A 22,075-nucleotide genomic window follows, 5' to 3' on the forward strand; every position below is an offset into this window, starting at 1 on the left:
AGCTTTGCCGCCACGATCGCCTGCTTTCCCAGGCGCTCCGCTGCGCCCGGCAGCGGGCCGTGACCGCGCGGACTGGCGACCCCAGGCCGGCTGCACCACCCTTCACTGTTGATCTTGACCGTGTGGCACGCCTCGCCAGGAGTGGAGCGCGCTCGCCATCTCCTGGGCGGTCGGCGTCATTGGCAGAGCTAGCTGTTTTGCTCCTCCGCCAAGTCCTCCTTTCCCATTCTCTCGCTCACCCGCCCAGCCTCCTGCCCCCGACCCACTCCCCGCCCTCCCTTCTGCCCCCGAGTTTCCCTCTCCACACATAAGAATTTGCCTGCCAGACCTCGAAAGTCATAAGCCTGGGGGATAAAGTGGGGCAGGTGGGCAAGTAGTAAAGGAAGGAATCTAGCTGTTCTAGTCTTTTCTGTTTTTCACTTAGCACCTTTATGCCTTTAGTCCCGGGGGGCAAACAGCCTCTGTAAGGGTACCCAAGGGTTCAAAGGGACACCCCTGGCTTGGCAATACCTGGGAATCGCTGTACACTGAGATGGGAGGAGTGGAGACAGCAGGGACCCCTGGAGCTGGAGTTTCCTCGGAAATAGGGCGGGTTCCTCAAATTGAGAGCTACCAAGGACACGAGGCCTCGGTTCCCCTAACAGAGGAGACTGAGGAACTGAGGTTGCAGTCTGTGCCTAACCCCCACCTCCCATGAAAGGACGGGGAGTAGAGTGTCTCTCTGTGCCGGAGTTCCTAAGGGAAACTCTAGCAGAACCCCGAGGAGCCCCCGGATTCACCACCCCCATCTCCCCACCCCCTCCCTAGAGCACGAGGAAGAGGCCGGTTGCGTTCCCCAGAGCCGCCCAATTGGTCGCCATAATTCACACAATAAAGTCGCAGCGCGGTGGTCAGCCTTGCCCTCCGGCAGCGCCTGTGTGGTCTCCTTCCCCGAGCTGGAGGTCTAACCAATTCCAGCTTAGCTCAGGGACCGCAGGACCTGCTGCAGGCTGGGGCGGACGCCCGTCACAGGATCTCCGGGGGTCGTGGAACCGGAGGAAGGAGGGGAGGACCCCTAGTCTTCCGACCAAGCTAGATAGGAGGGCCTGCGGCGGGGGCTGCGCGTACTGCTTTCTGCGAGGGACCGCCGCCCTTCGCACTTCGTTGTTCGCCAGACCAGACCGGCCAACCCACCAGCCGCCCGCATCCCTGGAGGTACTGAGGGGACGAACACTGTTAATCGGCTGCCTCGGTGCACCGGTCCACGGCCAGGTGGCTCCAGCTCTTTGCCTTTTCACACCCTGCTGGGGGACTTTGTCCTGCTGTTCCCCACTCCTCCCCGCATGGGGTGAATGGACACCTTGGAGTTCTGGTTTGCTGGGTGTAGTTACCAAGGTGACTTCTGGCGATAAAAGGAATGTAGCCTTTGGCCACGATTGAGGAATCAAGCCGCCACTTCCCGGGCCGGCATTTTCCATGGACCTGGATGGCAACTTGCCTAGGAGCAGAGTTCCTGGCCATGGGGACACACACCAGGAGTGGTGTGAAGCCTTCTTCCTGGGCACCAAACTTGGGCAGAGTTTGTGATGCCTTTCTCCGAGTTTGGCAAACCTCTCGGACTGTCTGTGGCCTGGGACCGAGGGATCAGGCAGCAAGTGGGTCTTTGCTGTCAGATCCCCTCGGGCAGAGTCCTTTGGAGAGAGCCTTTCTTTGAGAGGGACTTGGGTAGGAGTGGCATTGCTCAGGCCCAGGGACAGAGCTGGTGGCCCCTCCAGACCGTGCTTTCTCCGGACAAACCGAGAGCCACCCGTTACTGGAAAATGTCTCAGCTGCAACCTAAAGCCGGCAGGAGCAAACTGGGCCCAGGTAGTCTGCAGAAAATGGGGCCACAAAGCCAATCAAGACCAGGAAGGTTCCCAAGGGACACTTGGGCAACGGCACCCTTTGCCCGATGTCCTCAGCTCCTGGAGCCAGGCCCAGAAACTCGCAGAGGCATCGCCTTTGCTCAATCTGCCTTGGCCCTGCTGGCAGCCTTGTCCTTCACCATCAAACATTGCGGGTGTTATCATAATACCCTGAAGGGGGGGAAAACGGGTCGGGGGATGTAGGCGGTGCTGAAATGACCGGCTTTGAAGAACCTGCAGGCAAAGTTTCGTCCAATCGTCTGAGCCTGTCCTCTTATTCCCGGTTGTAACTAAATACTGTTGCGAGCGTAGCCGAGACCCTTTGTTGGAGATGTGTGAGCGCAGTCTTTACAGAGCGGGCTATGTGGGCTCGCTTCTGAATCTGCAGTCTCCTGACTCTTTCTACTTCTCCAACCTGAGGCCGAATGGCGGCCAGTTGGCCGCACTTCCCTCGATCTCGTACCCACGCACTGCGCTGCCCTGGGCCGCCACGCCCGCCTCGTGCGCCCCAGCGCAGCCTGCCGGCGCTACTGCTTTCGGCGGCTTCTCGCAGTCCTACCTGGCAGGCTCCGGGCCTCTTAGTCTGCAGCCCCCGAGCAACAAAGAAGGACCCGAAGAGCAGGCCAAGTTCTATACACCGGAAGCGGCCGCTGGGCCAGAGGACCGCGGCCGTACGCGGCCGCCCTTCGCCCCAGAGTCTAGCCTGGCGCCTGCAGCGGCTGCTCTCAAAGCGGCCAAGTACGACTACGCGGGTGTGGGTCGTGCAGCGCCAGGCTCCGCGACCCTGCTTCAGGGGGCCTCCTGCGCCGTCGGCTTCAAGGACGACACCAAGGGCCCGCTCAACTTGAACATGACAGTGCAGGCGGCAGGCGTCGCCTCTTGCCTGCGACCTTCGCTGCCCGACGGTAAACAGTGCCCATGCTCCCAGGGCTGGTTTGGGCTGGGATGGGAGGTGGGGTGCAGGGAGAGTGTATAGAGAGAGGGGAAACACCGGGGGGCGGGCAGTCGACAGGGAGCGGGCCGAGCTGACGTGGGTTGGGGCTGTGTTGCAGGCCTACCGTGGGGGGCCGCCCCTGGGAGGGCCCGCAAGAAGCGGAAACCCTACACGAAGCAGCAGATTGCTGAGTTGGAGAACGAATTCCTCGTCAACGAATTCATCAACCGGCAGAAGCGCAAGGAATTATCCAACAGGCTGAACCTCAGCGACCAGCAGGTCAAAATCTGGTTTCAGAACCGGCGTATGAAGAAGAAGCGCGTGGTACTGCGCGAGCAGGCGCTGGCGCTCTATTAGCAGCGAGCTTGGCCGTGGCTGAGCCGGCCGGGCCAGGCCTGACCTTTTAAACCAAGGCCTGGCACGGGGAGGAGGATCTGGGGCTGGGGCTGCGACTCCTCCTCTGGTTCTAGACGCCAGCAGGAGATTTGGAGACAGGGCCAGTTAGGCCTCCGTGCTTGCCCTTCTCTCTGAGAAGCGTGTGTGGGGCGTGCGGGAGTTGCAATGCTACCTTGGGGTTACCTGTCCTTGCTCTTGGTTGGGGCATTTGCACCCAGGGCTCACTTTTGCTCCCTTGTACTTGGATTTTTGTTTCCACCTAGTTAGTTCTCCCTTTCCCCTTCTCTCCAGCTCTTTTTGCATTTAGCAGGCGCCTAACTAGAGCTCAGAGTGGAAGTGAATATAGGAAAGCTTCCTCAGGAGGGAGTGGAAAGGGCTGTGGATACAATTCAGTCTCTTTGCAGCTGAAGTCCTTTGGGAAAATCCAGGCTCTCCACTCTGGAGGAAGGAAAGAGTGCAGTCTTCCCTTCCAACTGCCCTGACTGATTTGAGAGGACAAAAGCCACACTAAACCTTCAGACTTTGGGAGGGGAGTGGAGGGAAGGGGCATAGTGGCCCGAGCTTGGAGACACCTCTGGATGCAGGCTAGGCTGGTCCCTCCAACTGGGCAATGGGCTGGAGACTTCCTTCCTGAGAAGTGGTGAAGGAGGCTGGGGCTCCAGAGTGAGCTGCAGCCTCCAGATAAGACTGGCAAAATCCCCTTACTTCTCCCCCCTCCTCACACATACCTAGGTCAAGCCCATGCTCCCTGTAACTAGTGAGGGGAACTGCTAGTCTGCTTTGAGGCTCAGATACACACAGGGAGGAAAGATCTGCCGGGGTGGGGGGAGAAAGGAGTGAGCAAGAGGAGGAGATGTGCTACACTCCGACTGTAAATTTGGTTTCCAGTTGAGGTAGGTAAAGTTGTGGATGTGTCTTCCTTTCTTGAATGACCATAATGGGTCACCACAAGAAGAAGTAAAGACTCCTCCTTGAGAGCAATGGGGTTGGGAAGGAGATCCCTCAGATTCTCAGTCCCTGGTCGCTGCTCTTGACAGGGCAGAGAGGACTGGAAGTTCCTCTTCACTCTTTACACCACCTACCAACTCTACCAGAGGCCCAGCCACTGTGCCATTTCTGAGGCATGTCTAGCCTGCTCCAGTGAAGCCACTGAGGCCTTGGGCCCTGCCAGGTTTGCTCTGCAGAGGCTGAAGTTCCCATTCTAGGTGTGCTGAGCCTCAACCTCAGTGAACCCAAGCCTACCGCCAAGCTCCTTTTACTATCCCCACTTCTTCTCCCTCTCCTGAGATGTAGCACCCCCCAACTCCTAGCAAGATGCTTGACAGCCCAAAGGTTCAGTCATCCTTCCCAAAGTCCAATGTTTTCTTTTCAGTGAAAGACCAGGGCCTAGACCTGGAGTGGGCACTTCACAAGAGCCTTGCAACTGACCTCGGTTGCAGTTTAGAGTAATTTTATTTTCTTTACTATCTAATAGTTATTGTGCATGTTTTGTTTTGATTCTGTCAAAAATAATAGCTTGTATATATCAGACACAATATATAGAAATGTTTTGAATGGAAATAAACATCCAGGTCCAGCGAGGCTGTGAAGAGACTGATGTCAATATCTCAAAATGCTTCGGATTCCCTTCTAATGTTCTTCAGGTCATGAAATTTGTTTTTCTTTCCTGGTTGTGGTTTCACTGCTTTTGTTGACTGTTCATTAAATGAGAAAATGGCTTCCAGAGCAGTCAGGAAATGTTGTATAAAAGACTAGGAACAAAAATGTATGAAATTGCTAAAGGCGGGGTGGGGGACCATGATCATATTTGAGTGTGTCTCCCACACACAGTAAGGGGGCTGTTAGCTTGTTGCAGGCTAGGGCTTCTGCACTTTTCCTAAATTCTCAAACTTTAAAGATTGTTGCTGGGGGGGGGGCTGCCAAAATTTAAGGTTCCTCAGATTTCAAAACAAAACATGTCTCTTGGCCAAGTTTCCGCCAGGCTTCTCTGGTACAAGCAATGCCCTGTGAAAATTCCTGATATCAGCACCTCTTCTAGGAACCCAGTAGGCTCCTTTGGGAAGTGTGGACTCAAGACCCCCTAGGCCTTCGGAGCTCAGTCTGGGAAAATGAGGGCCTGCTTGGTGCCCCTCCCCTTGCAAACCCCAGCCCCTAGCTGGTAGAGATGGAAACTAGCTTTTAGCTAGATGGAGATTTAGCAAAACTGCTAAATCTCTAATATCCAGTATCCAAAATTCCCACTCCCCTTCCCTGAAGCGAATTTGATGTATACTTTTAAAATACATTTTTAATCGATATATATATATGCATACATACAACAGGAAAGAAAGAAGCAAGAGGCTGCTGAGGAGGTCCTACAACTAGAATTGTTACCCCACCTGTCTGGCGCAGTCAGGCGGTGGTACCCATAGCCGGGTCTCAGAGTCTGAGTCTCCATTCAGAGGTTTGCCTCGAAAACAACCGAACAAAGGCAGAAGCCGCACTGAGACCTCGGATGGGGAGGACTAAGGAAAGGACGATGAAACCAGACTTACTCAGACCCAGGCCCTAAGATAACACAGAGAAGCTGTTTCTTTCCAAAATATACCATTAAATCATCGCGTTCTTTCCCTTTAGCCTGGGATATGTGGGGGGAGGAGATACTCATGGAGACCACTCCCCAAAGAGAATGAAATTATTCTAAGTGTAAAATGTTGTCTGCCGGTTTAGCAGTGTTTTCCAAATCTATCCCTTTTATTGATCCACACAAACACAAAGACGGTGGTGTCTCCTTCCTTAGCCGAGATCGCAGCAGGGGTTTGAAACCACGAGGAAATTTGTGAGAAACAAATGCCGGAGAGAAATGATGCTGAAATCTGAGTGCTCAACATTCCCTCGCAGAAAGACAAATGCGTTCTCCTAAATGAAATGCCGCAATCCACAGGCCTCTTGACTAAGAAAAAGGTTTTAAAATGAGAAAATAACATCTTTGTCTGACAATTTAACCGGTTGTTAGCTCAGAGAGCCGACCAGGGGACGCTTTTAAGGCTTGGGGGTTCTCCCCAAGGGAGACAGACTGGGGAGGCTTCCGGGATGCCGACGGGTGGAGGAGAAATCCGGAATCGTTGTAAATATTCATGTCTGCTGGGGGTGGGGGAGGTGTGTGTGTGTGTGTCTGTGTCTGTGTCTGTGTGTGCGCGCGCGCGCGCGCGGGCCCCTTCACAGCCTCTCCCAGCTGCATCCACCCCCCTCAGGGGGGGGGGGGGGAAGGCGCCTGTCCGACTGTCCTTGGACAAAGGTGATCTCACATTTTTGTTCTCTCCAGTTGCTTGACTTAAGCCCATTCCGAAGGCTCTGCAGGGAAGAGACTGGCTCTGGGTGTTTTCTCCTCTCTTCTTTCGTTTCCTAAAAGAGCATAAATAATTAAAGTTTGGCAGAGAGGAAAAGCTTTCTTGCAGAACTGTAGTGGCAATAAATGAAATGACTCAGAATCCCTTCCCGAGTCAGCTTTTACGAGAGCTGCCAGACAGTGTCTGTTCACGTTCTCCAGATACCAGGGGCGCCCTGACAAAGTTAAGGTCAAGTTAGTGTCTTATCTTGGGTGGTTCAAAATTACCGCATCGTATCCTGGCGCTGTGCGGAAAGCTATTGCTCGTGGAGCTGCCGGCTGCACCCAGAAGGCCTGGAGCGCTCTCTGCGTTTCGGGTGGGGCCGCACAGGCAAGGACAAGGCCACAGCGCCGGGGTCTTCACGGTAGGTTCTCGAGCGGGACGCGCGGGTCGGGAGGCTGCGGTTTTCTCTGGCTTTCGGGATGAGGACCGAGGAGGGAGCTGGGCCAAAGAACGAAGAGGGTCGAGCCGGGAACGAATGCCCTGGTTTGTAACGGAGGGGGGGGGGCAGGTATCCGGGCTAATGCACCAAGAGGGGCCCATTGCCCCCTTCTCCTATGCACCCACGCGCTGCTGCAGATGGCGCACCCTCCCCCGCCAAAGCGCTGCTCCCGCCGTCGCCGCCGTCGCCATGTCGTTGAACTTGAATGGTTCGTCCTCCCCATTTTCCTCTTCGGCGGTTAGCAGGCTCCACTTTGGGGGTGGCGGGCTGCCTGTGCCCCACCCCGTGCAGCTATCAGAGAGAAGGTGCGAGAATTTTGCGCACCCCGCCAGACACATAAAGACTCGGCTGGGGGCCCCGCCGCTGCCCTGGGTCCTGAGCGGCTGCAGGGCCAGTGTGCAGTGTCGGGGGAGCCATTTTAGGAGAGAGATCCAGGGGCGTCGACCACTAGCCCGAAAGGCAGAGGCTTGGGCCTGGGATGGAGATGGGGAGGCAGATAAGTGTGCCGGGGGTCTGGGCTGAGGAGAAGGGTGCCAGCTGGAATCTGGGTGGGGGTGCCAGCTGTGGGGAGGGGACACACAAGGTGGGCAGTTCTGGGGGGCTGTCGGTACCCTTCAGTCGCCACCGACCTGTTTGCGCAGTGTTGGGGGAGGGAAGCAGACTTGGGAGGGGGCGGAGGAAAGGAGAATGGGAGGGAGGAGAAAAAGAGGAAGGGGGGACATCAGCCAGAAAATAGATATTAGCTCAGACCACCCGCCTTTTCTCTTTCTGTCGGCACGGTAGGCAGAGAGCACAGCACAGGCACTGCGGTGGCCCGGGCAGGGGAGGGAACTAGAATCACAGCTGGCGCCGCTTGCCCTGGGCATAGGGCCGAGGCTCAGGCCCCAGTGCTGAGAATACCTGAGCAGAGGAATCCTGGGGAAAGGGGCAGCCTCCTGCCCTCGGTTCTGGGATTTGTGTTTGGGTTGAGACTGGTTTGTCTTTGGAAAGCGCCTGCTCTCTCAGAAGTGGGAGCCCAAGCCTCACCTGGACCCCTGAGCTAGGAGAGGGTCCGGCCAGTGGCGGAGAGTGAGGCCTTGGGGCGAATGGGTGCGGGGCCCAAAGAGTCCTCCTCAGAGCCAGGTGACACAGAGGGGCTCAAGTGGGGAGACAGCTGCTGCTGACAGCCCTCGGAGAACCAACCGATCTCTGTGGGACCACAGTGACCATGCCGACCCAAGGGCGCGGGAGGAGCCTCCTGGAGGGGACGCGGCGTGAATATGCAGGACTTGGCTGAGCTCCGACGCAGTGAAGGGTCTGAGTGTAAGGCGGACTGGTCCCAGGCCAGGCCTGAAAGCAGAGGGTTGAGGAGGGAGCAGGCGCTGTGGTTTGTCCTCCGAGAGGAGCTAGCAGAAAGCCAGGCGCCGCCGTGAGAGTAGGACTCCAGATCCTTTTGTTCACCAGACCCCCCAGCTTCTAGGGAGGCCTGGGCCACCGTGCTTTTCCGCTAGCTGAGCTCCTTCCTTGCTTTAATACTGAGAGAGAAGGCTGAGAGCAGAGACAGTGACACTGTCTGAAAGGAGAAGGGGGGTGGGACGGAGACAAGGAAAGTAAGAGGAAGAAGGAAGGAAAGCGTAAACAAAAGGGGAGAGTGAGAGGAGAGAGAGAAGATAGAAGACTGAAGAGAGACGAAGGAAGGAGAAAGACAGGAACAGAGAGAGGGAAAACAGAGAGAAAGGAGGAGAGAGGACTGAGTGGGCCCCGAGGCCCTGGCTGGGGTGAGAGCCTGGGAGGGGTTTGGCGTGGGATTTTTGAGGCCAGCACCCTCGCCCTCAGGGTCAGAACAGGAGAGATCCAAGTTTCTCCGCTGTAAACGCGCTGGGCACAGGAATATGTAAATCAGGGCTCCCTGCGCCCTGGAGAGTGGCGCAATTACACCCCTTGAAGAAGAAGCAACAAGGTCCCGGCGGGTGAGCTGCAGAGGGTGGCGGCGTCGCGGGGGAGGGAGCGGCTGCAGGAAGGGGGTGGGGGTGGGAACCTCACACCCTCACACCTAGTCCCCAGCTTCTAGGGAGCCCGAGGCTGGGGCTCCCCCTTCTGCTCGCCGCTTCTCTCCCTTCCCCCCTCCTCCCCCTTCCTCCCCCTCCCTCCTCCTCCCCGCCGGCCTCGGTCCGTGTACTTAAAGCGGCGCGGGGCGGGCGGACGCGGGCGAGCGGCCCGGTCGGGCGGTGGCAGATGCGCCCAGCGGTGGCAGCCGCTGGCGGCACGCAGGTGACCGGACTGAGGCACAGTCTGGGCAGGGGGCGCCCGGGGAGAGCTGGCGGGAGAGGGAGGCCGATCCGCCCCCAGCGCGCGCGCGCCTTGGCGCCAGGATCCGTCCCGGGGCGTGTTGGCGAGCGGTGATATAGATATAAGGACATTTCTCTCCATGGCGTCACGTGACATAATTACCACCAGAATCAATCAAGATGAATTGCACGTCAGCGCCCGGTGGGGATTTTTGCTTAGTTGATCCTGGCCCAAGCCTCTTGTGCAATCGATGGCTCAGGTTGGCGGCGCGGGGAGCGGCCCGGGGCTTGCCGGCGCGCACGCCGCGGAGCCATGAACGACTTTGACGAGTGCGGCCCGAGCGCAGCCAGCATGTACCTGCCCGGCTGCGCCTACTATGTGGCCCCGTCGGACTTCGCGAGCAAGCCGTCTTTCCTTTCGCAACCGTCGTCCTGCCAGATGACTTTCCCCTACTCTTCCAACCTGGCGCCGCACGTCCAGCCCGTGCGCGAGGTGGCCTTCCGCGACTACGGCCTGGAACGCGCCAAGTGGCCGTACCGTGGCGGAGGAGGCGGCGGCGGTGCGGGGGGCGGCGGCGGCGGGGGCGGCCCCGGTGGGGGCGGCGGCGGCCCCGGGGGCTACGCTCCCTACTATGCGGCGGCGGCGGCGGCGGCGGCAGCGGCGGCAGCGGCCGAGGAGGCGGCCATGCAGCGCGAGCTGCTCCCGCCCGCGGGTCGCCGGCCGGACGTGCTCTTCAAGGCGCCAGAGCCGGTGTGCGGAGCGCCCGGGCCGCCGCACGGCCCCGCGGGCGCCGCCTCCAACTTCTACAGCGCGGTGGGCCGCAATGGCATCCTGCCGCAAGGCTTCGATCAGTTCTATGAGGCGGCGCCCGGGCCCCCGTTCGCCGGGCCGCAGCCCCCGCCGCAGCCCGCGGCGCCGCAGCCCGAGGGCGCCGCTGACAAGGGCGACCCCAAGACCGGGGCTGGTGGCGGCGGGGGCAGTCCCTGCGCCAAGGCGACCACCGGCTCGGAGCCCAAGGGAGCAACAGAAAGCGGCGGTGGCGACAGCGAGGGCCCCCCGGGGGAGGCGGGGGCCGAGAAGAGTGGCGGCGCAGGTAGGCACCGGGCGCGGGGCAGTGGCTGGGCCCGGGGACCGCGGGTGCGGGGGGGTGGCGGGGGCCTCCCTCTGCTTGCGCCGTTTTATGTGCTACTTTATAAGCATTGGAAGGGGTTTATACATCCTATAAGATTTCCCGGGCCGTTGTAAAGCGTGTTTATGATAGGAAACCAATTTAGGTGGGCTTAAGGTAGACTTCAAGGAGGACATAATCGCTACAGAGAGCTTTTCCCCAGTTTTGGGCAGGGGGGTGATAGTGATCATGAAGGGAAGGAGGGGAATTTCACCGAACTAGTTAGCGAGTGGGGACACCCAAGCCTCTCGCTTTTGGGGGGGGGGGTCTTGCACTGGACTTGATCCAAGCCTCTGGCTGACGCACGCCACTGGAGTCGAGCAGATGCCCCAGCGGGCGTGCTCTTGTCTCTCTCCCTTCGAGTTCCAGTTCAGAGCCTGCCTCTCCCTCTGCTTCCTCACCTCGTGCCAGGCTGTGTGTGTGTGTGTGTGTGTGTGTGTGTGTGTGTGTGTGTGTGTGTGTGTGTGTGTGTGTGTCCGGGCGTGAACACACGTCCACGCCCGCACTCTCTCCTTTGCCCGCCCATATATCATCCCCCACGACGCAGGCAGGGCCTTTCAGCAGCGGCAGGGGACGTCCCCAACAGGACCAGGGCCTGGACCTCGCTCAGTAACCCGGGAAGGCTGGTTGGGACCGGCAGGCAACAGCCTCTCTCACCCCTTGGTCTCTTTGCCTTGCAGTGGCCCCCCAGCGGTCCCGGAAAAAGCGCTGTCCTTACACCAAGTACCAGATCCGCGAACTGGAACGCGAGTTTTTCTTTAACGTGTACATAAACAAAGAGAAAAGACTCCAACTCTCTCGGATGCTCAACCTGACTGACCGGCAAGTCAAAATCTGGTTCCAAAATCGCAGGATGAAAGAAAAGAAACTGAACAGAGATCGTCTGCAGTATTTCACTGGAAACCCCTTATTTTGAGAGCTCCAGGAAGCACCCCCTTCCCAGAGTCCCACTCACCCACCCTCCTCCCCACCAGCCTGCCCTCCGCAGGCCCAATATCCTTGGGTTTAATGACGCCTCTTCTCTGTGGAACTTCACGATTTCTTCCCACGGTCAACTCGGGACCTCCCAGCGACCACTGCAGCCTGCGGACGAGGCCGGGGACTTGGCCGAGCGGATCCTAATAAGGGGAAAATGGTAAATGCGATCTGTCCCTTTACAGTTTTACCGCCACCGTGCTGTTGTTCCCCCTCCCCCTCTCCAAGTCCTCGTGGGGACGCGGCGGGATCTGTAGGGAGTTAGGCCGCAGGGCTAGAAGGCGCTGGTGTTTTGTTCTGAGGTTAAGAGACCCCTTCCTTCCCCCTCGGAGAATACAGATTATTTAAACTCTGGGAAATGTACCTTTGGTGTGTCATATCAAGGCATGAGTCACTGTCTTTTTTGTGTGAATAAATGGTTTCTAGTAAAATGGAGGTTACAGCTTCAATACACTGTATGAATTTTCCTCTTGAAGTTTAGTGCCCGATTAGGATATTTTAGTGGACAGAACCTTCTCCCCCCCCCCATGCAACCGAAAAGCAAGTGAAATACTTTCTAATCCTGTTAAAATAGGAGTTGTTCCCTCGCAACCCCTCTAGGCTACACTGGTTTTTAAAAATCACATTAGCGATGAATTTCTGAATTGACGATGTGACCCAACCATACTGTGCTGTTTTCTTCAAGCAGTGAGGCTGGGGCAGCAAGAACCTAAGAAGTAAATTCCCACCCCTAATCCCTAGTCTAGTGAACCTGGAATTTCTGAAAAGACAAAAACCATTTTTAAAAACATTAGAAAATACAAATTCTATCTTAACAAAGTAACAAGGAGCCAGGGTTCCTTAAAAGATTTAAAAAAAAAAATAGAACCCTCCATTGGGGAAAAAAAAAGTTTTCTAAAAGGAAGTTAGTGAGTGGAGAGGGTATGGCTTCCTTGCTGGTGTCATAATGGGCCTGGAGCAGGGAAGGTAAGCCCCCCTCACTGGAATAGGGCCAGGGGCTGCAGACCCACTTCTCACCGCATTTATCGCTTCAAGTTAAAGAATGTGGTGAGGGCTGCACTGCACTTTATGTTACAGGGCCAGGCCAGGCTGTTTACAAAACCTTGAACTGTCTAGACAACACCATAAAAGCCAAAGTTCTAAACAGCTTAATTGGGTTATATTATACACCTTCTGGTGGGCCCAAAAGAGATTTCCGCAATGTGCAATAAACTAGAGAAGTGAGAAAAGCTTCTCTTTCTCTGAAGAGAATTGAAGTGAATCTTATGACTCTTAACCTCTTCTAAGCCCAAAGTCAAAATATAAATCCATAAGATGCACATCACCCCATGCATCTGACGAGGCATGCATATTGAAATGCAAAAAAAAATTTAAATTGCTAGGCTTTTCTTGGGGGGGGGAACATAAGTGAATAAGTGTATGCCTTTGAACTTCCAAAATGTCAAGGTCATCACCTTTAACCTTTCTGAATAATTAGGCGCCTTAAGATTCTTCTGTGATTTTCAACCACCACCCACTCTCACACATACATGCTCACACACATCCAGACCCACACACATGTTTATGACCACACAGAATCATATCTGGGGCTCACCATAAATCTAAGAAAATTCCTAATTTCAGGATCAATAACCTTAATTTCCCTCCGAACATTAGTGTAATTCAATAGCAATTGACTTCTTTTTTAAATACTGTTTAGATTATAATGCCTACTGGCATGCTTTCACTACAGATAGGAAATGCTGGGGGTGTTTTTGGAGGGTCTTAGATAGTGCCCCCCTTTGCTCCTAATGAGGAACTGCTGTTTTAAAAGCAGGCATTTGAAAGAGGAAGTTCTGTTCAGGCTTCCACCTTCATTATATTTGAAAGCAATTTGCTACCCTGTAAAATAAATTGTTGCACTTTCTATAATATGGAACAAAAGAAAATATATTTATATTGTTTTTAAAAGCATTCTCAAAAGATGCAATAGAAACAAAGCCTACGATTGAATAATTTCGTTCGGAAGGGGATTCCTTTGTTTGGAATTCTGGGCATCGGTTAAAATGTTAGTACCCTAATATTATGATCCTCTCAAGAACTTAAAATTAGTTTATTCCTCTCTCTCTCTCTCTCTTTTTAAATTGCATCCTCGTTTAGCAAGTTCGTATGCCTTTCACCATAGGCAAGCCGAACCCAAGATACCATTTCCCGTTTGCAGGGGCCTGGAGAGCCACACGAGGGCGCGCTCATGTTCCAGAAAAGCACGTTTGGCCGAGAGGCCCGGTACCTTATCTTTCTGGTACTGAATTCTAAAGGCGATCTCAGCCTGTTATTAGAAACGGAGGGCAGCTAAGGTGTTTGCTGTTTGTTCTAAGCAGCCATGAGGTATGAGAGGTTGTATAGAGACAGAAAAAAAGAGAGCAACCAGATTTATGAAACAGGAGGTCACCTAATCGTTGTATCCTTAAAGATTAAGCTGTTGCAAAGAATACCTTGGTATAACCTGATGGTGTCGAGGATTTTTAAAAGACAACTATATGCATTTTGAGATATGCCATGGCTACTACGGGTTAATTAAATTAGGAGAAATCAATTTTCTTGTTGGCTTAAGTGTGGAGAGGATGTTCAAGGTAGGACCCCCCTCCCCCAAAAAACCCGCATCAGTCTCGTGTGCTTTCAGAATGCCTGAGATGATTAAAAGACTTTTGTTTAAGACAGATCAGGGCGCCGGCAACTCAGCTGAGTGTGGTCTCAGAAAAACTGAGACGCATCGGGAATTCAGGGGGTCATTCCGGGCAAGGGAGCCGGAATCTACCCGTGGTGACTATGAGGTAATTGGTAGGACTATGAGTTGGGGTGCCCAGGCCGGGCTGGACTGATGCGGCCACGGGAGGCAGCAAGCTCTCCCAGGAAGCATTTACACTTCAAGGCACTGTGGAACAGGGAATGTATTTGAAGCAAACGGACTTTGCGTTTGACCGAATCCTGGCAACCCTTACAAGATGCCCGCCAGCCTTGAGGGGCGGATTTTGATTTCAGCACCCATCCTCAGAAGCATTTTATTAGCCATGTGCCTTACCAGCCCCACAAAGCCCAGGGGAGGGACAGTGTCCCCATCCGCGGTCAAAAAGGGAAGGGACAGGGCTCCATGGACATGGGACGCTCTAAGGGAGGATGGCTGCCTCTTTGTAGCCCCCCAAATTCATTGTGAAGTGCCCGCAGCCCCCAGAATTAGTGCTGGACCCCTCGGCTCTGCTGTCTCTGTCTCCCTCCCTCCAAGCCTGTACCAAAGGCCTGGGGCCCCCAGTTCGCTCGTTCGCCTGCTTCTGGGAGTTGGCATTGGCTTACTTGGAAGTTGGGGCGCTGTGAGTCCCCAGCTAGGTGCCAGCGAGAAGTGTGGGTGTTCCCTGGGGGTATCCCCAGCTCCCCGTCTGGCCACAGATCCAGCTTAGTTATTGTGAAGTGACCTTCCCTGGGGCCGAACCGGAGCCTCAGTCTAAGTAGGGTGAACACCCCCCCCATTGTCGTTGTGTTCCTCCAGCAGCGGCGCATCTGGCTGTGTGGGGCCCCTTGGCCTTGGGTGGCAGCCGCCCCCAGACTAAGGCTGCTATACGGTCTGCAATTCCTTTCCTCACAGCAGCACTCAAGATGGGCCAGACAAGGGCCAGGGGATCAGAACAGGACCTTGAGGATGAAGACCTATCCTTCCCTGACCTTTCAGAGCATGTGGGGTTCGCAGAGGGTGCCCATGGATCCTGAGGCGCCGAGGACTCAGACTCTGAAGTGGAGGGAAAATGCGCGAAGTAGGAGTCTTTTGTGTCGGTACAGAAAGAGACTCTCGGCCGCCAGCCCTTTTGCGTGTATCTGTAGACCCCTTGTCGCGTCGGTGGTAGCCTCCCCAATTGCTCCTTCGATTTCTTTTCACCTTGGCCAGGAGGTGCGCGGTGCGACCTGGAGGGGCGTCTTGGGGAGGCAGCTTTTAATTTGTCCCCATCCACTTTGCTCCCAAAGAGTGACACAGCCCAGAAGCGACTCAGGTCCCTAATTCAGAGCGACCCTAGAAATCCCCAGGTCCACTCAGGCTCAAGGCCTCCACTCTTCTTCCCGGAGACAAAATAGAGCAGATGCAAGCCACTTTTTTATTACAAATGGTAATTTCTTGCTAAGGCGACCCTTTTAATTTTTCTCTGGAAACAACTGTGCAAGGGAGAAGGGTGTCTTGGTACAAATACGGGTATTCATCTCCTTTATGGTGCAATATTGATTTATTATTAATGATAACCACTCCAGCTGATCTAAAGATGATCGAAAACAGCAGCTACCTTAAATACTCGTAAGCAAAATCAAGGCTGGCTTTAAAGCTACTGCTTTTTCATTCCATTTGCTTCATCTCAGCCTTAGAGTTGTAGGCTCAGTTTCCACCCTCCCCAGCCCAGATTATTCTCTTGTGTTATTTCTATTTTTGATTTTTAATGATAAAATCTCTCTAAAATATGGACAGTCTCTGGCCTCAAGGAGCCGGTCTGAAGGCAGAAATTGGAAACAGAAAAGATAGAATTTTGTGAGAATAAATTTGAAATTATACCTGATATACATTTTTTTTTTTTTTCTGTGAGTGAGAACCTATTTAAAATCTAATCCAACGCTGGGGTGCCTTTAAGCTTGAAGTCACCAGGAACTGAAACGGAAAGGCCCCCAAATTCGAAAGACAGATCCTGTCTGTCCTGGCTCACTGCAGACCTACCCGCTCCAAAAGGCATTGCTTGTTTTTAGCCTGGATGTTTTCTTCATGTATAAATAAAGATTATGAAAGAGCATTTGATGGGCATAAAATTCCTGATTAGATTGAACAGTCTTGCTTCGCTTGGCACAGGGAAAATTGGGCGGCATTTCTCCTGGCTAAGATGCAAAGGAACGACAATGCTATAGCGCCAAACTGGCGTCAGAGCGCCTGCCGCGAGCTGAGTGCAGCGGGCACTTTGTCCAGCTCTGGGCACGCTTAGTCGTGGCTCGAAAGAAGATCTCCATGATGTGAGAAAGCAAATTTCGGGGTGCTGGTCAGTGGCTGTTAGCTTTGAGCAGGACCTTAGCAGTCTAGAGTCAAAAGTTGGGGCTTTTCTTTCTCCCTTTCTTAACCCCCACCCCCGAGCTCAGAAACAGTCACCTCTATGGAAAGGTAATGTTTAAACCTGAGGCTATGCCGGGTGCTGCAGCCCGAGCAGTTAGAGGCGCCAGGCTTTTAACCTGACAATGATGTTGTATTTGAACAGCTGCATAAAGGTTTAAAAGGTCTGTCTCATTGCCACCGCGGAGTTTTTTAAAAGGGGTTATTGTTTGGGCGAGGGCACTGAGAGGGGACAAGCGAAGCGATCCCAAGGCCGAAAATAATGTTCACCGCCTGTTTCCACTAGGCCAGGGGAGATTCCTTTTGGAGAGGGGGCGACAAAGGATTTGTAGGAAAAGGTTTTTGTGAAGGAGCGCGCGGGCTATGAGGTCCCCCAGAATGTCCAGGCTCTTTAATGAGCATCGGGCCCTAAAGAAATGTTCTGCTGAGGCGGAAACCCGATTTGCCCACAAGTTCAGTCTCTGGGCCTGAAATCCAAGGCCAGCCCATGCCCTGGCTAGTGTGGGGAGAAGAGAACACGGATGCCTTCCCGGACGGAGAACTGGTTCACGGTCAGAGTTTCCGGGGCCGTTTACTTTCTTGGCTACCGGGAAGGGCATCCGGAACACCGAAGGACGGCTCCTGTGCCCTGGTCGGGCCCCTAGCTCAGGGCGAGCCTTTGGAAATCAAGGTTAAAGCTCCCCGCTGCTGCCCGGAGGCCGGGGCTTCCGCAGGGCGGCTCACCCGCCTGCAACCAGAGAAGGAGGGAGGAAGTTGTTGAAATTTCTCATAAAACTCGGAGTTTCCATGGCGGTGGTGGTGGTGGTTGTTCTTTAATGAGCTGGACCACAACCCAGAACATATTCTCTTTATAGAACTTTTCCCTCACCAAAGGAAACAGAAGACTAAGATTCTCCCACCTCTTTTCCACCAGTTACCGAAGCAAAACCTTGTCAAATAATTTTAGGAATTGTCCAAAACTATAAAACTCAACTTCTGACAAAAGTATTGCTTTTAATATTTGACGATTTGTGTTAAAACAAAAATTGACCTTCCTGGTTAGTAGCGAAGGGGAAAAATCAATAGTATAATTTTCAATAATTCATAAAGCGAACGCCATTATGCTAAATCTTAACTATTAATCTTATCCTTTACAAAGTCTCGATTGATTTGTTAATAAAATATCTTCCCGTGTGTGGCAACAGCGGGTATAACTCTTTAAAAACCTTCAGAAGCAAGAAAATTACCAAGTAGCCCAAGAATGTAGATGAGAATTTTATTGATCGCCCTGATTCTTCTTAATATGTATTAATAAATTCCACAACCTTTTGTACCTTGCACTTGTCAGAAACCAATGCTTTTACAAAATCCATAAAAGGAAAACATATTTTTCTTTGCAGAAGAACCAAATGACACCTTTGCATTTCTCTCTCCTGCATGGCCCAGTCAGTTTTCTAAAACTTCTGGAATCTGAGGGTCAGAGTTTTTTCCTTTCTTTTTAAAAATTCTTTTATTTCTCTCTTCCTCCCCTTCCTTTCTGCCCTCTATTATCAGGGTGTGTGCGGAGGTAAACCTCGGTTTCGTTCTCCCCCTGGGAGCCTGAGGGACGCTTTCCCAGACTGGGAACTGCTGGAGAAGGATTGTCTCCGGGCTGCAAGCTCCCAGCAGCCTGGCCCCACAGAGGTCAGGGTGTGGTTCCTCTGAGAGCTGAGAGGCGAAGGCTGTTGTAGCCCGCCAGGGCGCGGAGGGGCCCGGAGTCGGGCGGGAGGGCCGAGAGAGAGGACAGCGTCTGGGCCGGGCCCATCCTCTGAGCTCCGGAGCCGGCCAGCTGCGTGGCCTCTCGGCCCTCGCGGCACATTTAGCCTCCGCTTCCCAGGACACCTTGGCCGTGTCTTTGCGCAAGGGATCTTTCCTTTGGGCCCCGGGGGTGGGAGGTCTTAGGGTCCGGGAATCTGACTCACCTTCGCTGGCTGCTGCACGGGACTAAATTAACCAGCCTGCGCCTCCACCCCCTGCCCGGGACCCGACCCTCTTGGGCGCATTCTGCCTGGGTGTGTGCGGGGGAATGCTTCTGTGTGAGGGCGCCACGGCGCTCAGGCTTCCCTCCCCGCGTGTGTGCTCCCAGAGGCACCTCTGTCAAAGCCATTCCTTCTGCCAACGGGGTCCGGTGGCCGAGGCAGTGGACGCGAGTGGATCGGGCGGGCGGGCCGAGGGAGCCCCGGGAAGGCGGGCGGGCAGCAAAAGGCGCTGGGCCGGTTGTCTCCAGCGCGCACTATCACGGGCGCGTAGTAGATGTCGCTGTTGTCCGTGCTTACGCGGCCGGCCGGCCAGGCTCTGGAGCACGTGACCTACGAGGAGGCTGCGGCTCAAGGCCATTTTCAAATCTCATTGGCTTGGTTGTCATGTGGTCGGCAGAGGAATCCACAATTACACGGGGAATGTTTTCCTAGAGATGTCAGCCTACAAAGGACACAATCTCTCTTCTTCAAATTCCTCCCCAAAATGTCCTTTCCCAACAGCTCTCCTGCTGCTAATACTTTTTTAGTAGATTCCTTGATCAGTGCCTGCAGGAGTGACAGTTTTTATTCGAGCAGCGCCAGCATGTACATGCCACCACCTAGCGCAGATATGGGGACCTATGGAATGCAAACCTGTGGACTGCTCCCGTCTCTGGCCAAAAGAGAGGTGAACCACCAAAATATGGGTATGAATGTGCATCCTTATATACCTCAAGTAGACAGTTGGACAGACCCGAACAGATCTTGTCGAATAGAGCAACCTGTTACACAGCAAGTCCCCACTTGCTCCTTCACCACCAACATTAAGGAAGAATCCAATTGCTGCATGTATTCTGATAAGCGCAACAAACTCATTTCTGCCGAGGTCCCTTCGTACCAGAGGCTGGTCCCCGAGTCCTGTCCCGTTGAGAACCCTGAGGTTCCCGTCCCTGGATATTTTAGACTGAGTCAGACCTACGCCACCGGGAAAACCCAAGAGTACAATAACAGCCCCGAAGGCAGCTCTACTGTCATGCTCCAGCTCAACCCTCGTGGTGCGGCCAAGCCGCAGCTCTCCGCTGCCCAGCTGCAGATGGAAAAGAAGATGAATGAGCCCGCGAACGGCCAGGAGTCCACCAAAGTCTCCCAGGTGGAAAGCCCTGAGGCCAAAGGCGGCCTTCCTGAAGAGAGGAGCTGCCTAGCTGAGGTCTCCGTGTCCAGTCCAGAAGTGCAGGAGAAGGAAAGCAAAGGTCGGTATGAACAGTTGCCACCCCCAGCGGGGCGCGCAGCCCGGGAACCCGGCGGAGAGGGAGTGCCCGGGTGCCCAGCGCCAAGCCCAGGCTGCCGAGGCGGGCGCCCGACTTGACAGGTGCTGCTCTGCCCAGCTTTTAGAGGAGCAATCTCAGCCCCGAGATGGTCCCCGCTTCTCCCCCGTAGCACTGGCTCTCCTGGCCAGTCCTGGCCCCATGCTGATGGCGCCCGGGCAGAGGAAAGGCTTGCCGTGTTTATTTTTCCTCAGCCAGACCTGAAATGCAACAAAAGAGCGCAAAGGAGACCTGCGGCTCGTAAACACGGCCCGGGAGCCTCCTTTCTGCTGCTCAGATTTGCAGTCCCAGCTTTGCCTTGCTCCCAATGATCATTTTAAAGCAGTCCAAGACACCGTGTTCGTGTTCAAGTGTGTGCACCCCGCATCCTGCGAGCTTGTGGGCAGTGAGGGGAACGAGACGGCTGGCCAGTTGGCGCTTGGGCTGGGGAAAGAGGGCTTCCTGCTTTTGCGGGGCTAGGTAACCTTGGCTTTGTCTGGGGGAAATGCCGCAGGCTTTGCAATCCGTTAGCAAAGAGGGCAAAGGCGGACAGGGGATAATGGAACCTGCATTGCCCACTCTGCAGGGCCAGCCAGCCTTAGGCTGGACTAGGGCAAAAGACCAGCGATCTGGTTTTTCAAGAAAATGCCCTGCCCCCGAGTCTCTCCCCCAGTGTCCAGAGGTGGGCCACAGTAGGGGCTACATTTCTGGAGTAACGCTTTTGTCTGGGGACAAAAAGGCATGGGAATTCAAGAAATTCTGGGGAATGCAACAATGTTTGGGCAGGGTAGATAAGGTCTCCTTGCTTTCTCATTTATATTTTGAAAGAGAATGACCACCTATAAAACTGGCTGTGGGGCTCCCTGCTTGCCTAAGAGAGGTGGGGAAGAAGCAGCAGACTTGGGGACCTGAGGTAGCAATGGGATTGGTAGGCTTGTCCAGGCTGTGGCTTCTTCCACTCTGGCCCTTTCGTGAGTTCACCACTTAGGATGTTGCTGGGGAGATCCTGGAAAGTTTACTATTGTACCAGTGTTATGTGCAAGTCAGAAAGTTGTGTGTGTGTGTTTGTGTGTGTGTGTGTGAGAGAGAGAGAGAGAGAGAGAGAGAAACTCTGATGCACAGTGTCCTCCCAACATGTCATTTAGGGCATTTTTTAGGGCATTTAGCTCTAATCTGGCACAATTTAAAATCCCTTCCAGGGCCCATCTTGTGTGAGTAATGTTTAATACCAGCATTTCCCAAAGCGGCCTGGCTGCCAGCCGGGTCATGGCCAAGGGTACATTTGAGCAGACTGAGAGAAAAAAAAAATCTTGATTTTTTTCTTCTTCTCCCTTTAATTTTGTTAGAGGAAATCAAGTCTGATACTCCAACCAGCAATTGGCTCACTGCAAAGAGTGGCAGAAAGAAGAGGTGCCCTTACACTAAGCACCAAACGCTGGAATTAGAAAAAGAGTTCTTGTTCAATATGTACCTCACCCGCGAGCGCCGCCTAGAGATCAGTAAGAGCGTTAACCTCACCGACAGGCAGGTCAAGATTTGGTTTCAAAACCGCCGAATGAAACTCAAGAAGATGAGCCGAGAGAACCGGATCCGAGAACTGACCGCCAACCTCACCTTTTCTTAGGTCCCAGGCCGGTCGGAGGCCAGGATCCGAGAAGGGGCACCGTGTTCCAGGGCCCAGTGCTGGAAGACTGGGAAGGTGGAAACAAAACCTTCATTGCTCTTTGTTTTCTGTTTTGTTTTGTTTTGTTTTCCTGCTAGAATGTGACTTTGGGGTCATTCTGTTCGTGCTGCAAGTGATCTGTAATCCCTATGAGTATATATATTAAAAAACTTAGCACGTGTAATTTATTATTTTTTCATCATAATGCAGGGTAACTATTACTGCGCATTTTCATTTGGGTCTTAACTTATTGGAACTGTAGAGCATCCAGCTATCCATCCATCTGTCCATCCAGCAATGTGACTTTTTCATGTTTTTCCTAACACAAAAGGTCTCTGTGTGTGGTTAGCCCATGAACTCATGGCATTTTGAATACATCCACTACTTTAAAAATTACATATATATTTAAAAAAGATTAAGAAAACCCACAAGCTTTGGGGGGAGGGGGACTAAAAAAGCACATTACAATGTACCTTTTCACAAATGAACTTAGCAATTGTCCCTGGTGCGATGGAATATTGACAATTTATGCCTTGTAGCCTTTCCCTTGTGGTGCATCTGTGGTTTGGTAGACGTACAACAGCAACCTGT

At 53.8% G+C, this 22,075-nt stretch overlaps 3 protein-coding genes across 3 annotated transcripts; all 3 read left to right on the top strand.

The window, feature by feature from the left end:
• The first annotated feature begins 2,214 nt into the window (after positions 1–2,214).
• HOXD12 (homeobox D12) lies at positions 2,215–3,174 on the top strand. Its single transcript, XM_063087567.1, has 2 exons — positions 2,215–2,788; positions 2,936–3,174. Exons 1-2 carry the CDS (start codon positions 2,215–2,217, stop codon positions 3,172–3,174), a joined length of 813 nt encoding a protein of 270 aa, XP_062943637.1.
• A 6,429-nt stretch (positions 3,175–9,603) lies between these two features.
• Positions 9,604–11,375, top strand: HOXD11 (homeobox D11). The gene is made up of 2 exons (XM_063102163.1): positions 9,604–10,384; positions 11,140–11,375. Exons 1-2 carry the CDS (start codon positions 9,604–9,606, stop codon positions 11,373–11,375), a joined length of 1,017 nt encoding a protein of 338 aa, XP_062958233.1.
• Positions 11,376–19,022: 7,647 nt separating this feature from the next.
• On the top strand, positions 19,023–21,445 carry HOXD10 (homeobox D10). The gene is made up of 2 exons (XM_063113670.1): positions 19,023–19,767; positions 21,168–21,445. The coding sequence occupies exons 1-2, from the start codon at positions 19,023–19,025 to the stop codon at positions 21,443–21,445; spliced, it is 1,023 nt and encodes a 340-aa protein (XP_062969740.1).
• The last annotated feature ends 630 nt before the right edge of the window (positions 21,446–22,075 follow it).

This window comes from Cynocephalus volans, chromosome 1 (assembly GCF_027409185.1).
Source record: "Cynocephalus volans isolate mCynVol1 chromosome 1, mCynVol1.pri, whole genome shotgun sequence".
In the NCBI taxonomy this organism is placed as follows: Eukaryota; Metazoa; Chordata; class Mammalia; order Dermoptera; family Cynocephalidae; genus Cynocephalus; species Cynocephalus volans.